Genomic DNA, 19,386 nt, shown 5'->3' on the forward strand with positions numbered 1-19,386 from the left:
GTTCATATTGAGGGCCATGTACCTCAACAGCTCCTGGAGAATCCTAAAGTCCATGGTGGGGGGTCCAGAGGAGGATGTGCCAGTCACAGCCTCGTCAGGTGAAGATGAAGATGACTCCACCAACAGGACAGGTGTGGGTGAAACATCCTGATCAGAGGTGGCTGGCTCCTCCTGGGGAGCCAGAGTAGCCTCCAGTGCAGGCGCTGGATCTACAGTTTGATCCATGTCCGGGGAGGGCGGCTAAGTGTTGCCTCAGGAGGCCTGTTGGTGGAATGAGACGGTGGCCGGGCAACTGGGGGAGCACCCTGGGCCTGATCATATGCCCAGGGTGTCCAAAATTGCCACTGGGGTTGCCAGTGAGTCGTTGGGGGTACTTGACCAAGGCTTCCTGGAGCAGAGTGCAGAATATGTCTGAGACCCCAGATGCTCTCTCTGACCTGCCCAAAGGAGATCTAAACTGCAACAGCCAAGGGGTGTCAGTGCGGGAGTGGGCTAGCGCAGGCACCAAGTCACTTGGCAGGTACGGGTCACAGTGCCGTGAGGTCGAGCATGACCGCGAGCAGTGCCGCGGTGGTGAGCGGTGCCGAGCTGGGGAGTGGTGCTGTGATGTTGAATGGCGCTGCGATGTTGAGCGGCGGTGGTGTGAGGAGCAGTGCTGCAATGTGGAGTGGTGCCGTGACCGGTGCCACCGTGGCTATCGCTGACCCGGAGATCGGGAATCTGCAGCATGTCAGGCCTAACGGTGCCGCGAGGTCACAGATTGAGATCTGGACCTCGAGTGGGACCATGAATGAGCAGTTGAAAACGACCCCAAGTGTGATCGGCTCCGACGTTTGAGACCGTGGGACCAGCGCCACGAGTCATACCAGTGCCGTGAGTCAGACTGAGACCTGTGGTGGTGCCGGGACTCAGAACGGCGCTGGAACTCCGAGTGGGGCTGAGATGCTGGCCCTGGAACTGACAGCCGAAGCATTGCTGGCCTGCCCTTGGATGGAATCGGGACCCAAGCTGGGGATACTGTCGGGGCCGGAGGCACAGGGACCGTCATCTTAATTAGGCCTCTCGCCACCTCGAAGGTATCCAGCATAGAAGGAAGGATGATGGCTTCCACTTGCGCAGTCTCGTGTGGAGGAATGGCCAGGTTAGATATTGTCCAGGGTCTTGCACCATCGGGCCCGTGACCTCTGTCTTGAGTCTACGGGATGGTCCTGCCAGAGTTTGCTTCTTGGCAGCAACCAGGGAATGGGATCGGTGCCGAGGTGGGTGTTTTTGTGGCCTGGGAGAATGTCAGTCCCGAGAAGAGCGTGGAATCTTCTGTGGCGCCGGAGCTGGTACCGTCGGGGGGGCGCTCCGGCCCATGTCTTGAGAGGGCCGCAAAGCCGACTCTATGAGGAGTTGCCTAAGATGGAACTCCCACTCCTTATGTGTTCAAGGTTTGAACGTTTTACAAATGTTGCACCTATTTGCCTGATGGCCCTCCCCAAGACACCGGAGACAGGAATCGTGAGGGTTTCCCGTGTAAATGGGTTTTCCCCTTATCGCTGAGATACTGGATACTTGAACATGGGGTCCAAGATAAACTGTTAGACTTCTATGAGCAAAGCAAAGAGACTCCAGAGGCAATAAGCAACACATTACTTGAAAAACTTGTGACACACAAACTAGACCTAAATAAAGTGTCTTCCTGCTGTGCTGATAATGCAAACATGAATTATGGAAAGTGACAATTGGTGTACCAGAATTAAAAAAACCGAAATAAAAATATCTTGCCTGCAAACTGCCCTGCCCATGTTGTGCACAATGCTGTGAAATATGCTAGCAATACCCTACAGGTTGACATTGAGACTCTGGTGATTAAGACGTTCAATCATTTCAGCAGTTCTGCTAAGAGAGTAGTAGCATTGAAGGATATGTCTGACATTGTGGATATGGAGTATTCCACTTTACTGCGCCACATTCCGACACGCTGGTTGAGTCTTTTCCCAGCTGTAAACAGGCTTGTAAATACGTGGCCGGCTGTTAAGTGCTACTTTGTTTCTCTGGGCAGTGAGAAGTGCCCAAAATCTCTATGGATGCTGTTCTTAGACATGGAAAATGGTGAACAAAGTGAGGGGCCTAGCAAAGTTGAGGTTCATCTGTTTTTCCTCCAGAATGTCCTGAAAATCTTCAATGATACTGTGCTCTGACAGCATGTGAAGTGCATGTTGTGGCAGACCTCTGACCTTGCTCCCCTGGGTTCTGCGCTTCTAGGCGATTTATGCTAGCCTCAGTGGCTCACTGTGACCCTCCACGTAGCCCTTCTCTTTCTCGGGCCAGGGTTACAGTCTACTGATCCCTTTTTATCACAGGCCTGCAAGGAGGTTGCTGAGAGTACTCCCACAGTCTCTGTTCAGCCTTCTGTCCTGACAGGGGCCTGACTTCCCCTCTCAGGAGATGTTCTTGTAGTGGTGGGTTGGGGGGAACCTGGGCCCGCCCTCTACTCTGGGTTCCGGCCCAGGGACCCTAATGGTAGCAGTTGTTGGCAGCCAACCTTTCACTGCCAGAGTTGCTACATTTCCCTGGGCCGCTTCCCCACAGCTCTCCTGCTTCTCCCGTCTTCACCCTTACCTTAGGGCTCCTTTAACGATGGTCTGAGGGCGTTTTCAGTAACCAGTCCTTCAGCCACACTTCCTCTCCTCTGGCTCCCTGGCTCCTCTCTGTCTAACTGAAGTGAGCCCTTTTTATAGTATCAGCAGGGCCTTAATCAGAGTCAGGTGGTCACATTAACTGAATGGCCTCACCTGACTCTTTGCAGGTTAATTAGAGTCAGGTGTTCTCATTAGCCTGGAGCAGCCCCTGCTCTGGTCAGTCAGGGAACAGAAAACTGTTAACCCAGTGGCCAGTATATCTGCCTTCTGTTATTCTGCTGTACACAACTGGCCTGGGTCTATCACAATGCCATAATGCATCCTCTGAGAATTAAACTTCAGCAATGGAAGAATGACAAATTCTTTGGCTCCAGAGTTGAAAATGCATTAACTGAGATGCTGCCTGTCACTGCTGCATGTCTCCAGAAAGACTTCATGAAATAAGACGGTTACTCACCTTTGTAACTGTTGTTCTTCGAGATGTGTTGCTCACATCCATTCCAGGTAGGTGTGCGCGCCGCGCGTGCACGTTCGTCGGAAACTTTTTACCCTAGCAACTCCAGTGGGCCGGCAGGTCGCCCCCTGGAGTGGCACCGCCATGGCGCTCGATATATACCCTTGCCGGCCCACCCGCTCCTCAGTTCCTTCTTGCCGGCTACTCCGACAGTGGGGAAGGAGGGCGGGTGTGGAATGGATGTGAGCAACACATCTCGAAGAACAACAGTTACAAAGGTGAGTAACCGTCTTTTCTTCTTCGAGTGATTGCTCACATCCATTCCAGGTAGGTGAATCCCAAGCCATACCTAGGCGGAGGGGTCGGAGTGAGAAGTAGCGGCATGGAGCACTGCAGATCCAAAGGCCGCATCCTCTCTTGACTGCTGGACCAGGGCGTAGTGGGAAGCAAAGGTGTGGACCGATGACCAGGTCGCTGCCCGACAGATTTCCTGGATGGGCGCACGGGCGAGGAAAGCCAGCGCCCTGGTAGAATGCGCAGTCACACGGCCCGTAGGAACGTGGGCCAGCTCATAGCAGGTCCTGATACAGGACGTTACCCATGAGGATAACCTCTGCGAGGAGATAGGAAGCCCCTTCATGCGGTCCGCTACTGCCACGAAAAGTTGGGGGGATTTGCGGAACGGTTTGGTCCTCTCCACATAAAAGGCGAGAGCCCTACGGACATCAAGCGAGTGGAGCTGTTGCTCCCTGCCTGAAGAGTGAGGTTTCGGGAAAAAAACCGGGAGGAATATCTCTTGGTTGATGTGGAAGGTCGAGACCACCTTGGGGAGAAAGGCAGGGTGTGGCCTCAGCTGCACCTTATCTTTGTGGAAGACTGTATACGGGGGGTCTACCACAAGAGCCCGGAGTTCCGACACCCGCCTAGCTGAGGTGATAGCTACTAGAAAGGCAGTCTTCCAAGAGAGATAGAGTAGGGAGCAAGTAGCTAACGGCTCAAAGGGGGGCCCCATGAGCCAAGACAACACCAGGTTAAGATCCCAGGTTGGAGCAGGGAGTCGGACGTTAGGGTATAAACGTTCCAGCCCCTTCAGGAATCTAGTCACCGTTGGGTGAGAAAAAACGGAGCGGCCATCCCCACCCGGGTGAAAGGTGGAGATAGCTGCCAGGTGGACCCGCAAAGACGATATCGCCAGGCCCTGTTGTTTGAGGGACCAAACATAGTCTAAGATATTGGCCACCGAAACTTCCATAGGGCGGAGACCTTTCTCCACGCACCAACAGGAGAAATGCTTCCACTTGGCCGAGTATGTCGCTCTAGTGGAAGGCTTCCTGCTGCCCAAAAGTGCCTCCCATACCGGGGTGGAGCAGCGCAGTTCAGAACCGGTCAGCCACGCAGGAACCAAGCCGCTAGGTGCAGCGACTGCAGGTCCGGGTGACAGAGAGTCCTGTGTTCCTGGGTAATCAGGTCCAGGTGAAGGGGCAGGGGAACTGGGTCGGCCATGGCCAGGTCCAGCAGCATGGTACCAATGTTGCCTGGGCCACGCCGGGGCTACCATGATCACGCGAGCCCTGTCCCTGCGCACCTTCAGAAGGACCCTGTGGACCAGTGGGAACGGGGGAAACGCGTAGTACAAGTGGGTCGTCCACGGAATAAGGAAGGCATCCGCTATAGACCCGGGCTCCCTGCCCTGAAAGGAGCAGAACACCTGGCACTTCTTGTTCCCCCCGGACGCGAAGAGGTCCACACGGGGATAACCCCACCTCTGGAAGATTGAGAGGGCGACGTCCGGGCGAAGGGACCACTCGTGTGATAGGAAGGATCTGCTCAGGCGATCCGCCAGCGTGTTCCGTACTCCGGGGAGGAAGGAAGCCGTGAGGTGAATGGAGTGGGCTACACAAAAGTCCCAGAGTCGCATCGCCTCGTGACATAGGGGAGAGGATCTGGTGCCGCCCTGCTTGTTGATATAGTACATGGTCGTCGTGTTGTCGGTAAACACCGCGACACAACGACCTCGAAGCTGGTGACAGAACGTTTGACAAGCCAAGCGGACCGCTCTCAACTCCCGCATGTTGATGTGTAGCTTCACCTCCTGCGGGGACCACAGGCCCTGTGTTCTCAGGGTTCCCAGGTGGGCCCCCCAGCCGAGATCTGAGGCATCCGTTGTTAGGGACACCGAAGGCTGAGGTGGGTGGAAAGGGAGCCCCGCACACACTACGGACTGGTCTAGCCACCAGCCGAGAGAATCTAACACCCCCTGGGGGATTGTGATCAGCATGTCTAGCGGTTGCCTTGCCGGCCGGTAATGTGCGATGAGCCACAACTGGAGGGGCCTCATGCGGAGCCGAGCGTAACCGGTCACAAATGTGCATGCTGCCATGTGGCCTAACAGGGTTAGACATGTCCGTATTGATGTCAAGGGGGCTGCCCGCAATCGCTGAACGATCGCCGACAACGCCTGGAACCTCGGTAACGGCAGAAGAGCCCTGGCCACGGTGGAGTCCAGGACGGCCCCGATGAACTCCACCCTCTGCGTGGGGAGCAGGGTGGACTTGTCTATGTTGATCATGAGGCCCAAGATAGCAAACAGGCCGGTGATCCTGCGGACGTGGCTGCAAACCTGTAGTTCCGACGTGCCCCGAATTAACCAATCGTCTAGGTAAGGGAACACGTGGATACGACTGCGCCGAAGATGTGCCACAACGACTGCCATGCATTTTGTAAATACCCTCGGGGCCGTAGAAAGGCCAAATGGGAGGACTGCAAATTGGTAGTGAAGGCGGCCCACCACGAATCGAAGGAAATGTCTGTGGTGTGGCCAAATGGCAATGTGAAAATAAGCGTCCTGCATGTCGAGGGCGGCGTACCAGTCTCCCGGATCCAGGGATGGGATAATGGTCCCCAGGGATACCATGCGGAACTTCAACTTCACTAGGTATTTGTTGAGCTCTCGCAGGTCGAGGATAGGCCTGAGGCCTCCCTTGGCCTTGGGGATCAGAAAGTAGCGGGAATAAAACCCCTTGCCTTTCTCGTTTTCCGGAACCGCCTCTATAGCTCCTTTGTTGAGGAGCGTCTGTACCTCCTGTCGAAGGAATTGCTCGTGATAGGGGTCCCTGAAGAGGGATGAGGAAGGGGGGCGGGAAGGAGGAAATGATATAAACTGCAGGCGGTATCCCGTCTGCACCGTGCGTAAGACCCAGCGGTCCGATGTTATTTGGGTCCACGCCGGGAGGAAAAACGAAAGGCGGTTGGAAAACGGGGGGGAAGGATCCGTGGGGAAAACTGTTACTGCGCCCTCGGGCGCACCTTCAAAACGAAGGCTTGGGCCCAGGCGGGGGCTTAGAGGAGCTTTGATTCTGCCCCCCCGGTTCCTCGAATGCCTACGCCTTCCATTCCTGCCACGGCGCCTATTGAGGTCCTGCCGTTGGCGGAACTGGGGGTATGGCCTGCGCTGCTGTTGCTGCTGTGGCCGGAAGGGTCTGCGCTGCGTTCCCGGCGTGTGCATCCCGAGGGAGCGCATAATGACCCGATTGTCTTTGAGACTCTTAAGTCTGGGGTCTGTCTTTTCTGAAAACAGGCCCTGGCCTTCGAACGGGAGGTCCTGGATGGTGTATTGGAGCTCCGGTGGAAGGCCAGAGACCTGAAGCCAGGAGATACGGCGCATCGTTACCCCGAGGCGAGGGTGCGGGCAGCCGAGCCTGCAGCGTCCAAAGAAGCTTGCAACGAGGTTCGTGCAACCTTCTTGCCCTCGTCCAGAATGGCCGCAAATTCTTGGCGGGCCTCCTGTGGCAGCAGCTCTTTGAATTTGTCCGCTGCCACCCACGAGTTAAAAGCATATCTGCTGAGCAGGGCTTGTTGATTTGAAACCCTGAGCTGAAGGGCCCCAGCTGAATAGACCTTGCGGCCGAGGAGGTCCATACGTCTGGCCTCCTTGGATTTGGGGGCTGGAGCCTCCTGCCCATGGCGCTCCCTCTCGTTCACCGACTGCACCACCAGGAACACGGTGTCGGGTGGACGTGGAGGTACTCGTAGCCCTTGGAGGGGGCCATGTACTTCCTCTCGACGCCCCTCGCCGTAGGGGGGATGGAGGCCGGTGACTGCCAGATTGTATTGGCGTTGGCCTGGATCGTCCTAATGAAGGGTAGGGCGACCCTGGTGGGAGCATCAGATGAGAGGATGGTGACGATAGGGTCCTCGATCTCAGAGACCTCCTCGGCTTGCAGGCTCAGATTCTGAGCTACTCGCCTAAGGAGGTCTTGGTGCGCCCTGAGATCCAGCGGAGGAGGGCTACTGGAGGAGGTGCCAGCCACCGCTTCATCGGGGGAGGAGGATGAGGAGACCCCCGGCAAGAAAGTGTCCAGTGGGGGGTCCCCCTCAGCCCTCGCCTCTGTCTCAGGAGCAAGAGCAGGGTCTTGCTGCTTGGATCCTTCCTCTCCATCCGGGGAGGGAGGGGGGCGAGACAACGAAGCCTCCGGCACCCTGTGTTCCGCCGTTGCAGGCCTAGCAGGAAGCTGTTGGGGGCCCTGGGCTTGATGGTATGCCCAGGGGGTCCAAAACTCCCACTGCTGCGGACCCTGGTCCTGTTGCGGAGGGTCCTGAAACAATGCCGCCTGCCTGTCGGTGCTCAGCGCATACACGCTGTCTGCTTGAGAAGACACCGACGGCTGTCTAGAAGGCCATGGCGGGGCCGACCCCGGCTGATACCGGTCTGCGCGGGTCGGCACCGAAGATCTTCTCGGTGCCGGAGATCGGTACCGGGAGTCATAGCGGCGCCGGGATCGGGACCGGGTTCTGTCTCGGTGCCGGGATCTGGAACGGTACCGACCGCTGCTTCGGTGCCGGGATCGGGACCGGGACCTGCCACCGACGCGGTGCCGGGAGGTCGACCGGGACCGGGACCTGCCACCAGCTCGGTGCCGGGAGGTCGACCGGCGCGGTGAGTGACGGCGAGACTGGCTCCTCGAGTCACGGTGCCGGTATCGACGGCTGGAGTCAGACCGCGACCGTCTGGAGGTCGATCGGTGCCGCGAGTGCGACCGGTACCGCCGAGGGGAGCGGTGCCGGGACTGCGAGCGGCGGCGGGATCTCGAGCGACCGTGGCGTCGGGACCTGGATCGCGAGCGCGAGTCCCGAGACGGTGCCATCATCATGGCCTTGCCTCTAGATGCCACCCGCACCGGAGGTACCGGGGGTGGCGGCTGAGTAGACTCAGTTAGGGCGATAAGGTCCCATGCCGAGGCGAAGGTCTCCGGTGTGGATGGGACCAATAGCTCAACCCCAGATCTTATGGGGGAGCTTGGCGGCACCGGACTCGACGGACCCACCGGGCCCGGAGTCGACGGTGCCGGTAGTGCCGCGGCCGATGTCGATGCCGGGCGCTCCATTCGGGTCTGCCTGGCTGGAGTAGCAGACGTTGACGGTCTCGCCTCTGTACCCGGTGCCGGGGAAGGTCGGTGCCGGGGAGTCTTCCCGGTGCCGGTGCGATCCGGTGCCGGCGCCGAGATCACAGCCTGTGAAGCTGCTGGGTCAAGTGCCGCCTCCATGAGGAGAGTCCTGAGTCTCTGGTCTCTCTCCTTCTTTGTCCTGGGCTTAAAAGCCTTGCAAATGCGGCACTTGTCCGACCTGTGCGATTCCCCCAGGCACTTCAGACACGCGTCGTGGGGGTCGCTGGTTGGCATAGGCTTTTTACAGGACGCACACTGCTTAAAGCCCGGCGAACCAGGCATGAGCCCGGTGCCGGGTGCCGGGAAGGGCTACAGCCCAGACCGGCGAACAACTATATACAATACTATTTACACTACAACTAATTAACTAACTATACTTAACGATCTAACGAACAACTGTAATAATAATGGTAGTTAACAAGGAGAGCTAGGGACGTGGAGGACAGCTATGCCGCGCTCCACAGTTCCAACGACCGACACGGCGGTAAGAAGGAACTGAGGAGCGGGTGGGCCGGCAAGGGTATATATCGAGCGCCATGGCGGCGCCACTCCAGGGGGCGACCTGCCGGCCCACTGGAGTTGCTAGGGTAAAAAGTTTCCGACAAACGTGCACGCGCGGCGCGCACACCTACCTGGAATGGATGTGAGCAATCACTCGAAGAAGAATTTATGATGTGTCAATCCTATATTTGGATAAATGGTTTGATTTTTCAACAACTGGCTACTTGTTCAATACCCAGAGCTTGAACATCAAAGTTAATAGGGCATTTGAATACAAGGATCTGTCTGAGGCTGTGACAGCTGTAAACCTCCAGAAGACAGTGGATCTTGATCAGCTCTGTGATGAGCACTATCAAAGACATCAACTTTGAGTTGGAGCCTGGAAACTACTCAGTTGGGGAACTCTGGTCTCAAGTGCTGAGAAACAAGGACGATAGCACTGAATTCCTGAACTTGACAAAGCTGGTGTCATACGTGCTCAGTATACTAGTAAGCAACAGAGCATGTATTTTCAATCATGAAAGGTGCATGGATGTAGGGATATTAAAGAAGGTACTAACAGTGATTCCCCCAAGTGACAGTGACCCCCCAGGTTCACCAAGTACAAAAATCTTTTAAGTTCTTATGTTAGAACTTGTAAGCTCCTGTCTGCAGAAAACACTGATTGTATCTGTCCTGTGAAAGATACTCTATTACTATGTAAAACTTACAATCAAGTTAATTGACTTTGTTCTTGAAGTAAACACTATGCTAGCCTTAAGCTGTAATCGATACAATGTAAACAAACAGACTCCCACCCTCTGTGATTACAGGGCCGGAAATCTCATAGGAATTAACACACACTCAAAAGTGGTGGAGACAGTAAATTAAAATATGGTTAAGATATGGAATGTATGTTGATGAATGTTTGATGTACATGAACGGTTAGGCATGTGCCAGCCTGGAAAGGATCCATCGACCGAAGAATGTGTCAAGTGGACCACCAGACAACCCCCGGAGGGTAAACTGGGATCCACCCTAAACACCTGGAAGGAATGTGCCACTTTAGACAGTGTGGAGCCACCAGGAATGTGCCATCTGCTAATTGAGTCAAAAATAGCAGAATGAAACGGTTCCCATAGACTAACATAGGAATTAATTCCTATAAAAATGGACTCTAAAAACTGAGGATTTTGAGTCCCTGGTTCTGCTGCCAACCTCCAGGAGCATCAGGTGCATCTGACACAGACTCGGCGCCATCCTCATGACCAAGATACCTGGGCAGTAACTTGGCATGAGCAACTTCTAGGCTGGTAACTATAACACCTTTACAGAACCTGAATGAATGATTGTGTGAATGAATATATATATGCGTATACATATATGTGTGTGTGTGTGTGTATAAGGAATAAGTAGTGATAGGAATAAATAGTAAATAGTAAAACAACGCTGTTTGCTTTTATCTTTTGCCTTATTATTATATTTACAATAAATGTGACATCTTTGCCTTATCCCTCTTAATAAGATCCTGCTGGTTTTTATTATATTGGTATAACATGGACTGATGTCCGGAATCGAAGAAGACTGTGGCAGTCATCCAAGAAGTACTAGACTTCTGGCATGTCTGAGAGGTATGCAAATTGGGAAGTTGATTTATTGACTGAATAAAAACCCCAACCCTTTCCCCTGTTGTTTGTTTAGTGTACAAATAAATTTGTATGTTTAATATGGATTACAGCTAAGTCTATAATTTAGTCAGGGAGGCCATGACACTCACTGATTCCAGACCTCTGTAACTTGGTTTGTTTCAGCCACTGACATCTGAAGGCAGGATTGTGGGCCTCCCCTCTGTGACTGCGGCTGGGGCTGAAGCCAGGGCTAGAACTGCGACTCTTTGCTCCCCTGCCCTGCAACTGGGTCTGACTTTGCAACTAGAATCCTGCGCCTCTGTCCTGTGGCTTCAGCCGGGGGCTGGAACTGGAGCCCTGTGCCCCTGACTCCATGGCTTCTGCTGGGGGCTGGAGCTGGGGCCATGAGTCCTTGAGTACTTGCCCCATGGCTTGTGGTGCGGGCTGCAGCAGGGGCCGTATACCCCTCTTGCAGCTTCCTAAGGCTGTGCGCCCCCTCTCAAGGCTGTGGTTGGGGCTGTGCACCTGCGGCTCTCCCGCTCTCCCCTCGCACAATGTGTCCTGATATTTCACTCTTGCAATCTGGTCACCCTAGCTAAGAGGAGCAGCAGGGCCTCAGCAGTTCAGTTCTTGGCTGGGACCAGAAGGGTAAGGAATGGCGCTCCTCTCTGGCCAAAGGAGCTTTACAGGCTCCATTTACTGGACCTGGGAGAGAGGACTTGAGAACTTTAGCTCTAAGGTAATGGGCAAAGGTAAAGGGACCAGATGGGAAGAGGCCCAGGGAATGCAGGAGAAATTAATTAAAGGAAGCCATACATGGTTGCTGTTCATAGGGTCTCTAGGTTGGAACTCAGAATAGTGGGTGGGCTCAGGTTCTCCCAACAGCCACTGGCAAAGTGGCCTAAGCCCCGAGAAGGGTACAGAGCTCCTTCAGAAGCCCAAGCAAAAGGCTGGATTTAAAAGGCCCAGAGATGGGGCTGAAGACTCTGGTGAGGGCAGACGGTTTGGTGAACTGTTTGCTACCCTGGAAGGGGTACATTTTTGACTCTGTGACTTGGATGGAAGTCTGAGCCATTGAAGACCCACCTAGTGAGGCTGGCAACCTACAGGGAGCACCAGGAACAGAAAAAGATTGCAGTACCACAACAGTCACTGGGGGCACTCAGGAGGTGAGTGCCGCCTATCACAGTGCCCTAAAATCTGTGTGCGGTTGAAGATTGATCTTGTATAAGTAGGATGGCAATGTGAGTAAGCTTCAATCTGTAGGCCCTTCTGTCTCCACCATTATATTTCACGCACTGCAATTCTACTCAGATCTTGTCCACAAGTGCAAGGAGGTAAACAATGTGCAGATGGTGCAAAGGGCTTGGCATTCAAAGCTAACGTAGAGAGAACACACAGTATCCATTAAATAAATCCTGGTTTCTCTGAACAACATTTTGGGAATTCCCTTCTATTCTAGCCAACATAACCACACCTGAGGTGTCCTGTGCAAATTCATATATAACACCAAGCTGTATGCACAGATCATACAACAATAATGGTACAGCATTAACAGCTGAGCCTTTAACAATGTAAAACTATGCAGTTCAGGCTATGCCTTTGTAAAGCACAGAGGATACTGCTTCACCCACTGTCTGTAAGGCATACAAATTCCAAGCTTTTATCACCACTGTACTCAGACAAATGTCCAAACTGTGAACTAACCCAGAGGGGAGAATGTTAACCTCAGCATCCATACCCAGCATGCACTTGCGCGGTGTACCATTAATTTCCACAATACAGGACACCAGCTCCAGCACCTTGCCACATGAGAAGACTGTAGTAAAGGAAATATCAGAGTCCCTGGTAACAGTAGTCTCATGTGGTTCCACATTCACAGTATACACTTCAGGCCTCCTGTCTTTGTGAACCACTGCACCTAACTTAAAGAGGCCTTCCTTCCCATGAGCCTGGAACACAGCAGTTCTAACTGGGCAGGTAGGGAAACTGGCCAGATGACCCATACTACCACAGCAGAAGCAGTGAGAAAGTGACAAGTTCAACTGCTGAGGCCTTGGTGAGAGGGTAGGTAGCATTGTATGACTGTGGGTGATGGAAGTAGGAGGAGCAGCTGATGCTTTAAATGTAGACACAAAGGTTGCAGCAGTCTGAGTCATAGAACCCTTTTCAGCTCTAGCCATCTCAAATGCTTCACTCTTAGCAACCGTGGCATTAAAAATTATCATTCTAACATCTTCTGCCAGTAGCCATTTGCCCAAGCAGTGACTGACTATGTCAATCACAGAAATATCCCTGAACATGATCATCATCATGACACCCTTAAATTCCTGGGCCAACTGCCACAAATGACACGCAAACTCACACATGGTTTTGTTGGGTGGGTGGTGAGCTTCAAAAAACGTTTTCCTCTTTAACAGAACAGAATTGCCAGTGCCAAAATACTTGTGACATTGAACAGTTACATCAAAGAAGATCTTGGGCTTTCAGAATCCATCATAAATATCAGTGCCATTATGGCATAAGCAGTTCTGCAGCAAGGGTAACCTAGCAGCCTCAGAGTCAGCACAAGCTGCACATAGTTCAAAAAAAATTCCTAACAACATATCAATTCAACAGTAGAAGGATGTGCAGGTTGCATGGGTTGCAGAATAGATACACTCATTGCCATAATGTTACACTCTGATATATCCCAGAGCAGCAATCCCAAAAACAAAAACAAACTAAGCAAGACACACAGGTAGGATGTCAATCAAAACATGTAATAACCATGACCTGGTTAGGTCAGCACCAACCTGAACAAAACACAACAGTTCGAATAGCAGATATGTAGCAGAAAGTCCTAAGCAGCTTTCCCCGCAAAAGAAAAAGGAACAGAAACACTGAGTTCAGGGATCAAGAACCAGGAAACAAAAACAGGAACAGGAATCAGGAAGACAACACACACACCGGGTCATCAAGGTGATCCTATAGGTATCCTGGGAGATGGAGTTAACATCATCAAAGACTCATGTGGTGAGGAAACAACTGTGTGTCTCTTGTGAGAAGGAGAGCATTGTGACAGATCCTTATCCAAACATCTTTCTCCTTGTCTCAGCAAAGAATCTAGAAGACTCAAGTAACGCAGTTACACATGTAACGACATTAGATGATATTGGTGCTGATGGAATAGCTGGATTTGCTCATTTCTTAGGAATTAAGCAAAGAGGATAATTTGACGATACTGTCCGTTTTAGATCTCACTCTGTGGTGCATCACAGATCCACATACTTACAATCCGAAGGGTTCCCAGAATGAGAAACAAGGCCAAGCACCAAAAAATGTTTAGTCTTGCCTTCTTTTTTCTCAGAACTGAAGGTCCCAGTTCTGCAGAGGCCTCAAGTACAGACTGTCTTTTGTCCAAGACTGTTTTAATTACTGTCTGTACCTGTATCAGAAATGGGTCCAAGGGTTTTGTTACCAAACGCTCAGTCTTTTTAGATCTGAAGCTTGGTGCCAAAGTTGATGCTTTATAAGTAGAAGATTTCCTGATACCAAAAGGTCCTGAAGCCTATTCAGGCCTCTTATCTCTCTTATCTGGAGCATTACAAACCTCAGATCCACAGGTTTTTAATTGATAAGGCTTCTTGCAGAAAGACGGCCTCGAGTCTGTTCTGCCGCTTCTTTCTAGCTCACAGTGTGAAAATCCTGCAGACAGTGCAACGAGAAGGGGATGCCCTTCTCCTTCGCACCATACATTGGTGTCTGATGCCTGGAAAACTGCAGGACAAGACAAATGTCTTTTAATTTTGTATTTCTTGATCTTCAAATCTGCCATTGCTAACTAACAGTAATACTAACATTTAAAGTATTAACAACTAACTATATAATTATTGAAAGAGTAAAGATCTTGACTCTGAAGAAGGCTCACATCCATCCATGGTCAGTGGTTGGAACTGAGGCAGCAACTGCTGCCATGCCTGTTTGTATAGCTCTACCCTCAGAAAGTGCTTGAATGCTGAGAGATGGGATGGGGATGTGTGGGTACTCGAACAGGAATAATTAATAGAAGACTACATCTTTCAACAACATCAATGGGCGCATATCCCAAGAGTGGCCATTCCAAGAAAAAGGTAGTCTATACCAGGGGTTGGCAACCTTTCAGAAGTGGTGTGCTGAGTCTTCATTTATTCATTTTAATTTACGGTTTCGCGTGCCATTAATACATTTTAACATTTTTAGAAGGTCTCTTTCTATAAGTCTATAATATATAACTAAACTATTGTTGTATGTAAAGTAAATAAGGTTTTTAAAATGTTTAAAAAGCTTAATTTAAAATTAAATTAAAATGCAGAGCCCCCTGGACTGGTGGCCAGAACCTGGGCAGTGTGAGTGCCACTGAAAATCAGCTCGTGTGCCGCCTTCAGCACGCGTGCCATAGGTTGCCTACCCCTGGTCTATACCATGGTGGCACCCTCCACTCCAACCAATAACCCACGTGCAGATATGTTTCACTGTAGCATAAAGCGTTCTCAGGGACTGTTTGAGAGCCTACAAGTTTCATCCCAGATGAAGGCTAGAACCAGGTGGCCCCTGATACGATTCCAACTGTTGTTCTAATCTAGGATCTGAAACAGAAATTATGGGTGATAATAAAGGTTCCGAAACTGAAGACAAATATCTAGCTGTGGAACTAGATGGTATCTTAGGACAAGACAGGTACATTAACAGCTGACTTTCTTCTACTCATCTTCTCTTTTTCATAGGACACAGCTCTGTTCAAGGAAAACTCTCTCTTTCCAGAATCAGTCATATTGGAGCCGAATGTACGGGAGGCATTGGATCTGAATAATGAATCTGAACAAGCACTATAACAGAATTGCTTCTCCTTGGGCTGCCACTTTAACGTGGTGGAGAAGCTTGCGAGTATTAAAGATCCTAAGAGCAATACCATTGGGAGCCTTGTACTTCTGGTAGGGTCACCCAATAACAACTCCAGTACGCAGATGATTGTGCTGTTGTTGCACACTCAAAGGAGGATCTACAAACAGCCTTTAACTTCTTCTCTGAAGCTTACAAAAGCCTAGGGCTAACCCTGAACATCAGCAAAAGAAAAGTTCTCCACCAGTCAGCTCCCAGTCAATCATCAGACTTGGCAAGGAAGTTCTACACTGACAGAGAAGAACTGGAAAATGTAGAACACTTTGCCTATTTTCGCAGCCATCTCTCACAGAGGGCAAACACAGACATCAAGATTCAGCACAGAATCCGCTGTGCAAGCCTTGCCTTTGGCAGACTATCTCAAGAGGTGTTCAATAATCTCATTAGAACATACACTAGACTTTCAGTTTATAAAGCGATGGTAATCCCAACTCTCCTCTATGGCTGCGAGACTTGGGTGACCTACAGAAAACATCTGAAAAACCTGGAACGCCAGCACCAGCACTTTCTCTGGAAGATCTTCAACATAAAGTGGGAGGATTGCCGCACTAACATCAGTGTCCTCAAGGAGGCCAACACCTTCAGTATTGAGGCCCTGTGTGCGCGTGCCTGATGCATGCCTACAAAACCAATTACTGTATACCCAATTTACCAAAGAAGAAAGGAAATGGGGAGGCCAAAAGAAACGCTTTAAAGACACCCTTAAGACAAACGTCAAGAGATGTGACATTGATACCACGCACTGGGAGACAATAGCCAAGGACAGGGCTAACTGGCAAAGACGTGTCAGAGAAGGGATGATCACTTTTGAGGAAAATTGCCTTGCCCTGGTCCCAGAAAAATGCCAGAAAAGGAAGGACAGATGACTGTTATGCAGCATTCGTGGCCCAACCCTGTCTTCCAACATGACCTGTAATGTTTGCCAATGAGTTTGCGGCTTAAGGATCAAAATCCTCCAGTCACCAAAGGACACACTGTCACGGAGTGTGGCGGAGACAAGGCCCTGCACCCCCGGCTTCCTGCGATTCAAAAGGACACTCAGCCAGCCAGTAAAACAGGAGGTTTATTTAGATGACTGGAACACAGTTCAAGACAGGTCTTGCAGATACAGACAACAGGTCCCCCCTCAGTTAGGTTCATCTTGGGGCCGGGGGGGGGCAGGGAGGCCAGAGCCCTGTTGGGAGGCCAGAGCCCCATCTGGGCTCCCCTCCATTTTCCCCACCAGCTCCAAACTGAAACTCCCTCCAGCCCTCTCACTCAGCCTCCCCATGGCTCCTCCCCCACTCTTTGTCCAGTGTCCCGGATAGAGGTGTCACCTGGCCTCCAACCCCCTTCCCGGGTTCTCATGTTACATTCCCAGGTATCCTCCCTCAAGGAAAGTCTCCCATCCCCAATGCAGACAGTCCCAGCCAAGCTCCGCTTCAACCTTCCCAGGTCAATACTCCCCACTCAGAATTCAAAGAACACATTAAGAACAGTTCCACTTCGTCACACACACAAAAGCCACCTGTGAAACAGATCATCCTCAACTCTGAGGGATCACAGACAATGATAACAGAATGGCCAGAGCCTGTAGTGGCTCTCTCCTTGTTTCCTCAACTAATGGGTCCAGTACATGAGGATCTGGTATAATGAACAAGTCTGCTGCTGAAAGAGGATGTCTGGAATCTTTACTGCATGCTGGAGCAGGTCTAAGATTTTTTCTGGAGACACCTGTCTTTTCAGCACCAACAGGATTTACTGCAAGGGCTTCCTGAAGCAGAATGGCCTTCAGTTTGTTCTGACTCTCCCTTCTCGTCCTTCTTGTAAAAGCACTATATCTAGAACACCTAGAGAGTGTCACTCTCCAAGACAAGTCAGGCACCAAGTGTGTTGATCTGATGACAGATATGGCACTAGGCATGAGGCATGCTGTCTGAACCCTGATCTCTTTGCTTTTAGATCCACCGTCTCTCTTGGTTTTAAAGATAATTTAAAAGTAATCTAACATTGAAAACTTTAATAATAAAACCACAAACCTACACTAAAATATCTACAGTAAAGTGATTTAAACTATTAGCTAACCACTAAGCACACTATATAAAAGGGGCCTGGGGTTCTTTCTGCAGCTGTTCCTGATCTGTCGCAGCTGGTGGTGGGAAGGAATTGAGATGGTTGCAGTGCCATGCCATTCACTGTAGCTAACCCCCTAGAATGTTCAGGAACAGATGTGGGAGGGGTGCATGACAGCACCAACCAGCATATGAATTAAATTCCACCATCTGAATTGCATGAATCTGCTGCATCCCAAGCATGGAAAATAGGCAGAAGCCATAGATCATAGAATATTAGGGTTGGAAGGGACCTCAAGAGATCATCCAGTCCAACCCCCTGCTCAAAGCAGGACCAATCCCCAAATGGTCCCCTCAAGGATTGAACTCACAACCCTGGGTTTAGCAGGCCAATGCTCAAACAACTGAGCTAGCCTGCCCCCATCTGAAGAACTATATAGACCTAAGGTCTCCAAAGGCTTCAAAAGTTTAGGTGACTTCCTAAATATCTAGGTGACTTCCTAAATGTCTTAGTTCTAACCAAAACTTTAAAAAATCCCTCAACATCTGAGGACTGGAGACTAGTTTCTGCAGTGAGAGTGAAGGTTTGGAAAGAAAACAATGGGATTAACAGCCTGATGTAAGTGGAAGTCAAACATTCATTCACATAAAATCTTGAATGAAGAATTCCCATAGGTTAGTATTGTACAATTTGATGTCTTATTAAGAAAATGAGTTGCACCCTCCTATGCAGAGTTTGCCATTAACCATTGTTTGAAACAGGACCCCACACTAGTTGGGTCTGATCCACTGAGGCAATCCCCATGTAAAAGAAGGTCACCTCAAGGACTTGGTATAAAGGGAAAGGGATGGCCAATGTGCAGAAGTCATTTTATTGGTAATAAAGAAATCAAGTTTGGATTAAGAGTGAGTCAATACTTTATGCTCATTAAAGAAGGCAAATCAAAGGACAAATGTGGGGCAGTGTCCTAGTATATTTGCCCTATCATCCCTTTGAAAAGAGGGAGAGCTGGATGGCAGGGGTCAGAAGATTGCACTGCTCACCTCCTGGATCTGCTCCTTCATTGCTTTGATATCATTCTCACGGGGTTCTATTTGCTTCTTCAGCTCCTTTATTTTATAATCCAGTACAAACTTGAACTTTTCCAGCTCCTGGTTTTTCTTTTTTAGGTCATAAATCCGCTTCTCCTGGGACAAGCAAACATATGTACAAGTCTGAGTCTTTGCAGAGAGCACTAAGCAGGAGGCCAGTGAGAATCAGACACAGACCTCTCAACCAGATCCCTGGAATGATGTCTGGATGTTGGGGGAAAAAAAGACATTATAGCCACAGTTCTTCAGAGAAATGGAAATGGAAATTGAGACTTTAAATCACAAATCTCACAGAGAGGGACAAGGAACAAGCGGGAGGGCATGACAATACAGATATCAGTTACAAAACCCAAGGAAGGGGTAAGTAGCTCAAAATCCTGAGCTACAGATCCCCAAGGAAAGATCTGATGGGAGGGAAGAAACAGAGTATGTCTACTAGCAACTAGACACCCTTGGCTGGTCCATGCTAGCCGACTCAGGCTCACAGGGGTGGGGTGTGAGGGTCCCAGAGCTCAGGCTCCATCTTGAGTCCAGAAGTCTACCCAGCAATGAAACAGTCCCACAGCCTTGCAAGCCTGAGTCAGGTGGCACAGGCCAGCTGCTTTCTTTGCTACGTAGACATACCCCGCAGAGTCCTCAACTCTAGGTTGTGAGCTCTTCTTCAAGGCAGGGATTGTGTTCTTGTTCAAG

At 50.8% G+C, this 19,386-nt stretch overlaps 1 protein-coding gene across 3 annotated transcripts in view; it reads right to left on the reverse strand.

The window, feature by feature from the left end:
- CFAP57 (cilia and flagella associated protein 57) overlaps positions 1-19,386 on the reverse strand; it is a 177,977-nt gene that overhangs the window by 21,675 nt on the left and 136,916 nt on the right. For 2 of the 3 annotated variants that reach the window (XM_050961106.1, XM_050961108.1), the window contains one exon: positions 18,649-18,792. The exons of the other annotated variant lie outside the window; for it this stretch is intronic. In XM_050961106.1, the coding sequence (XP_050817063.1) occupies positions 18,649-18,792 (144 nt within the window). The remainder of the gene's footprint in view (positions 1-18,648; positions 18,793-19,386) is intronic. 3 annotated transcript variants of the gene reach the window in all.

This window comes from Gopherus flavomarginatus, chromosome 7 (genome assembly GCF_025201925.1).
Source record: "Gopherus flavomarginatus isolate rGopFla2 chromosome 7, rGopFla2.mat.asm, whole genome shotgun sequence".
In the NCBI taxonomy this organism is placed as follows: Eukaryota; Metazoa; Chordata; order Testudines; family Testudinidae; genus Gopherus; species Gopherus flavomarginatus.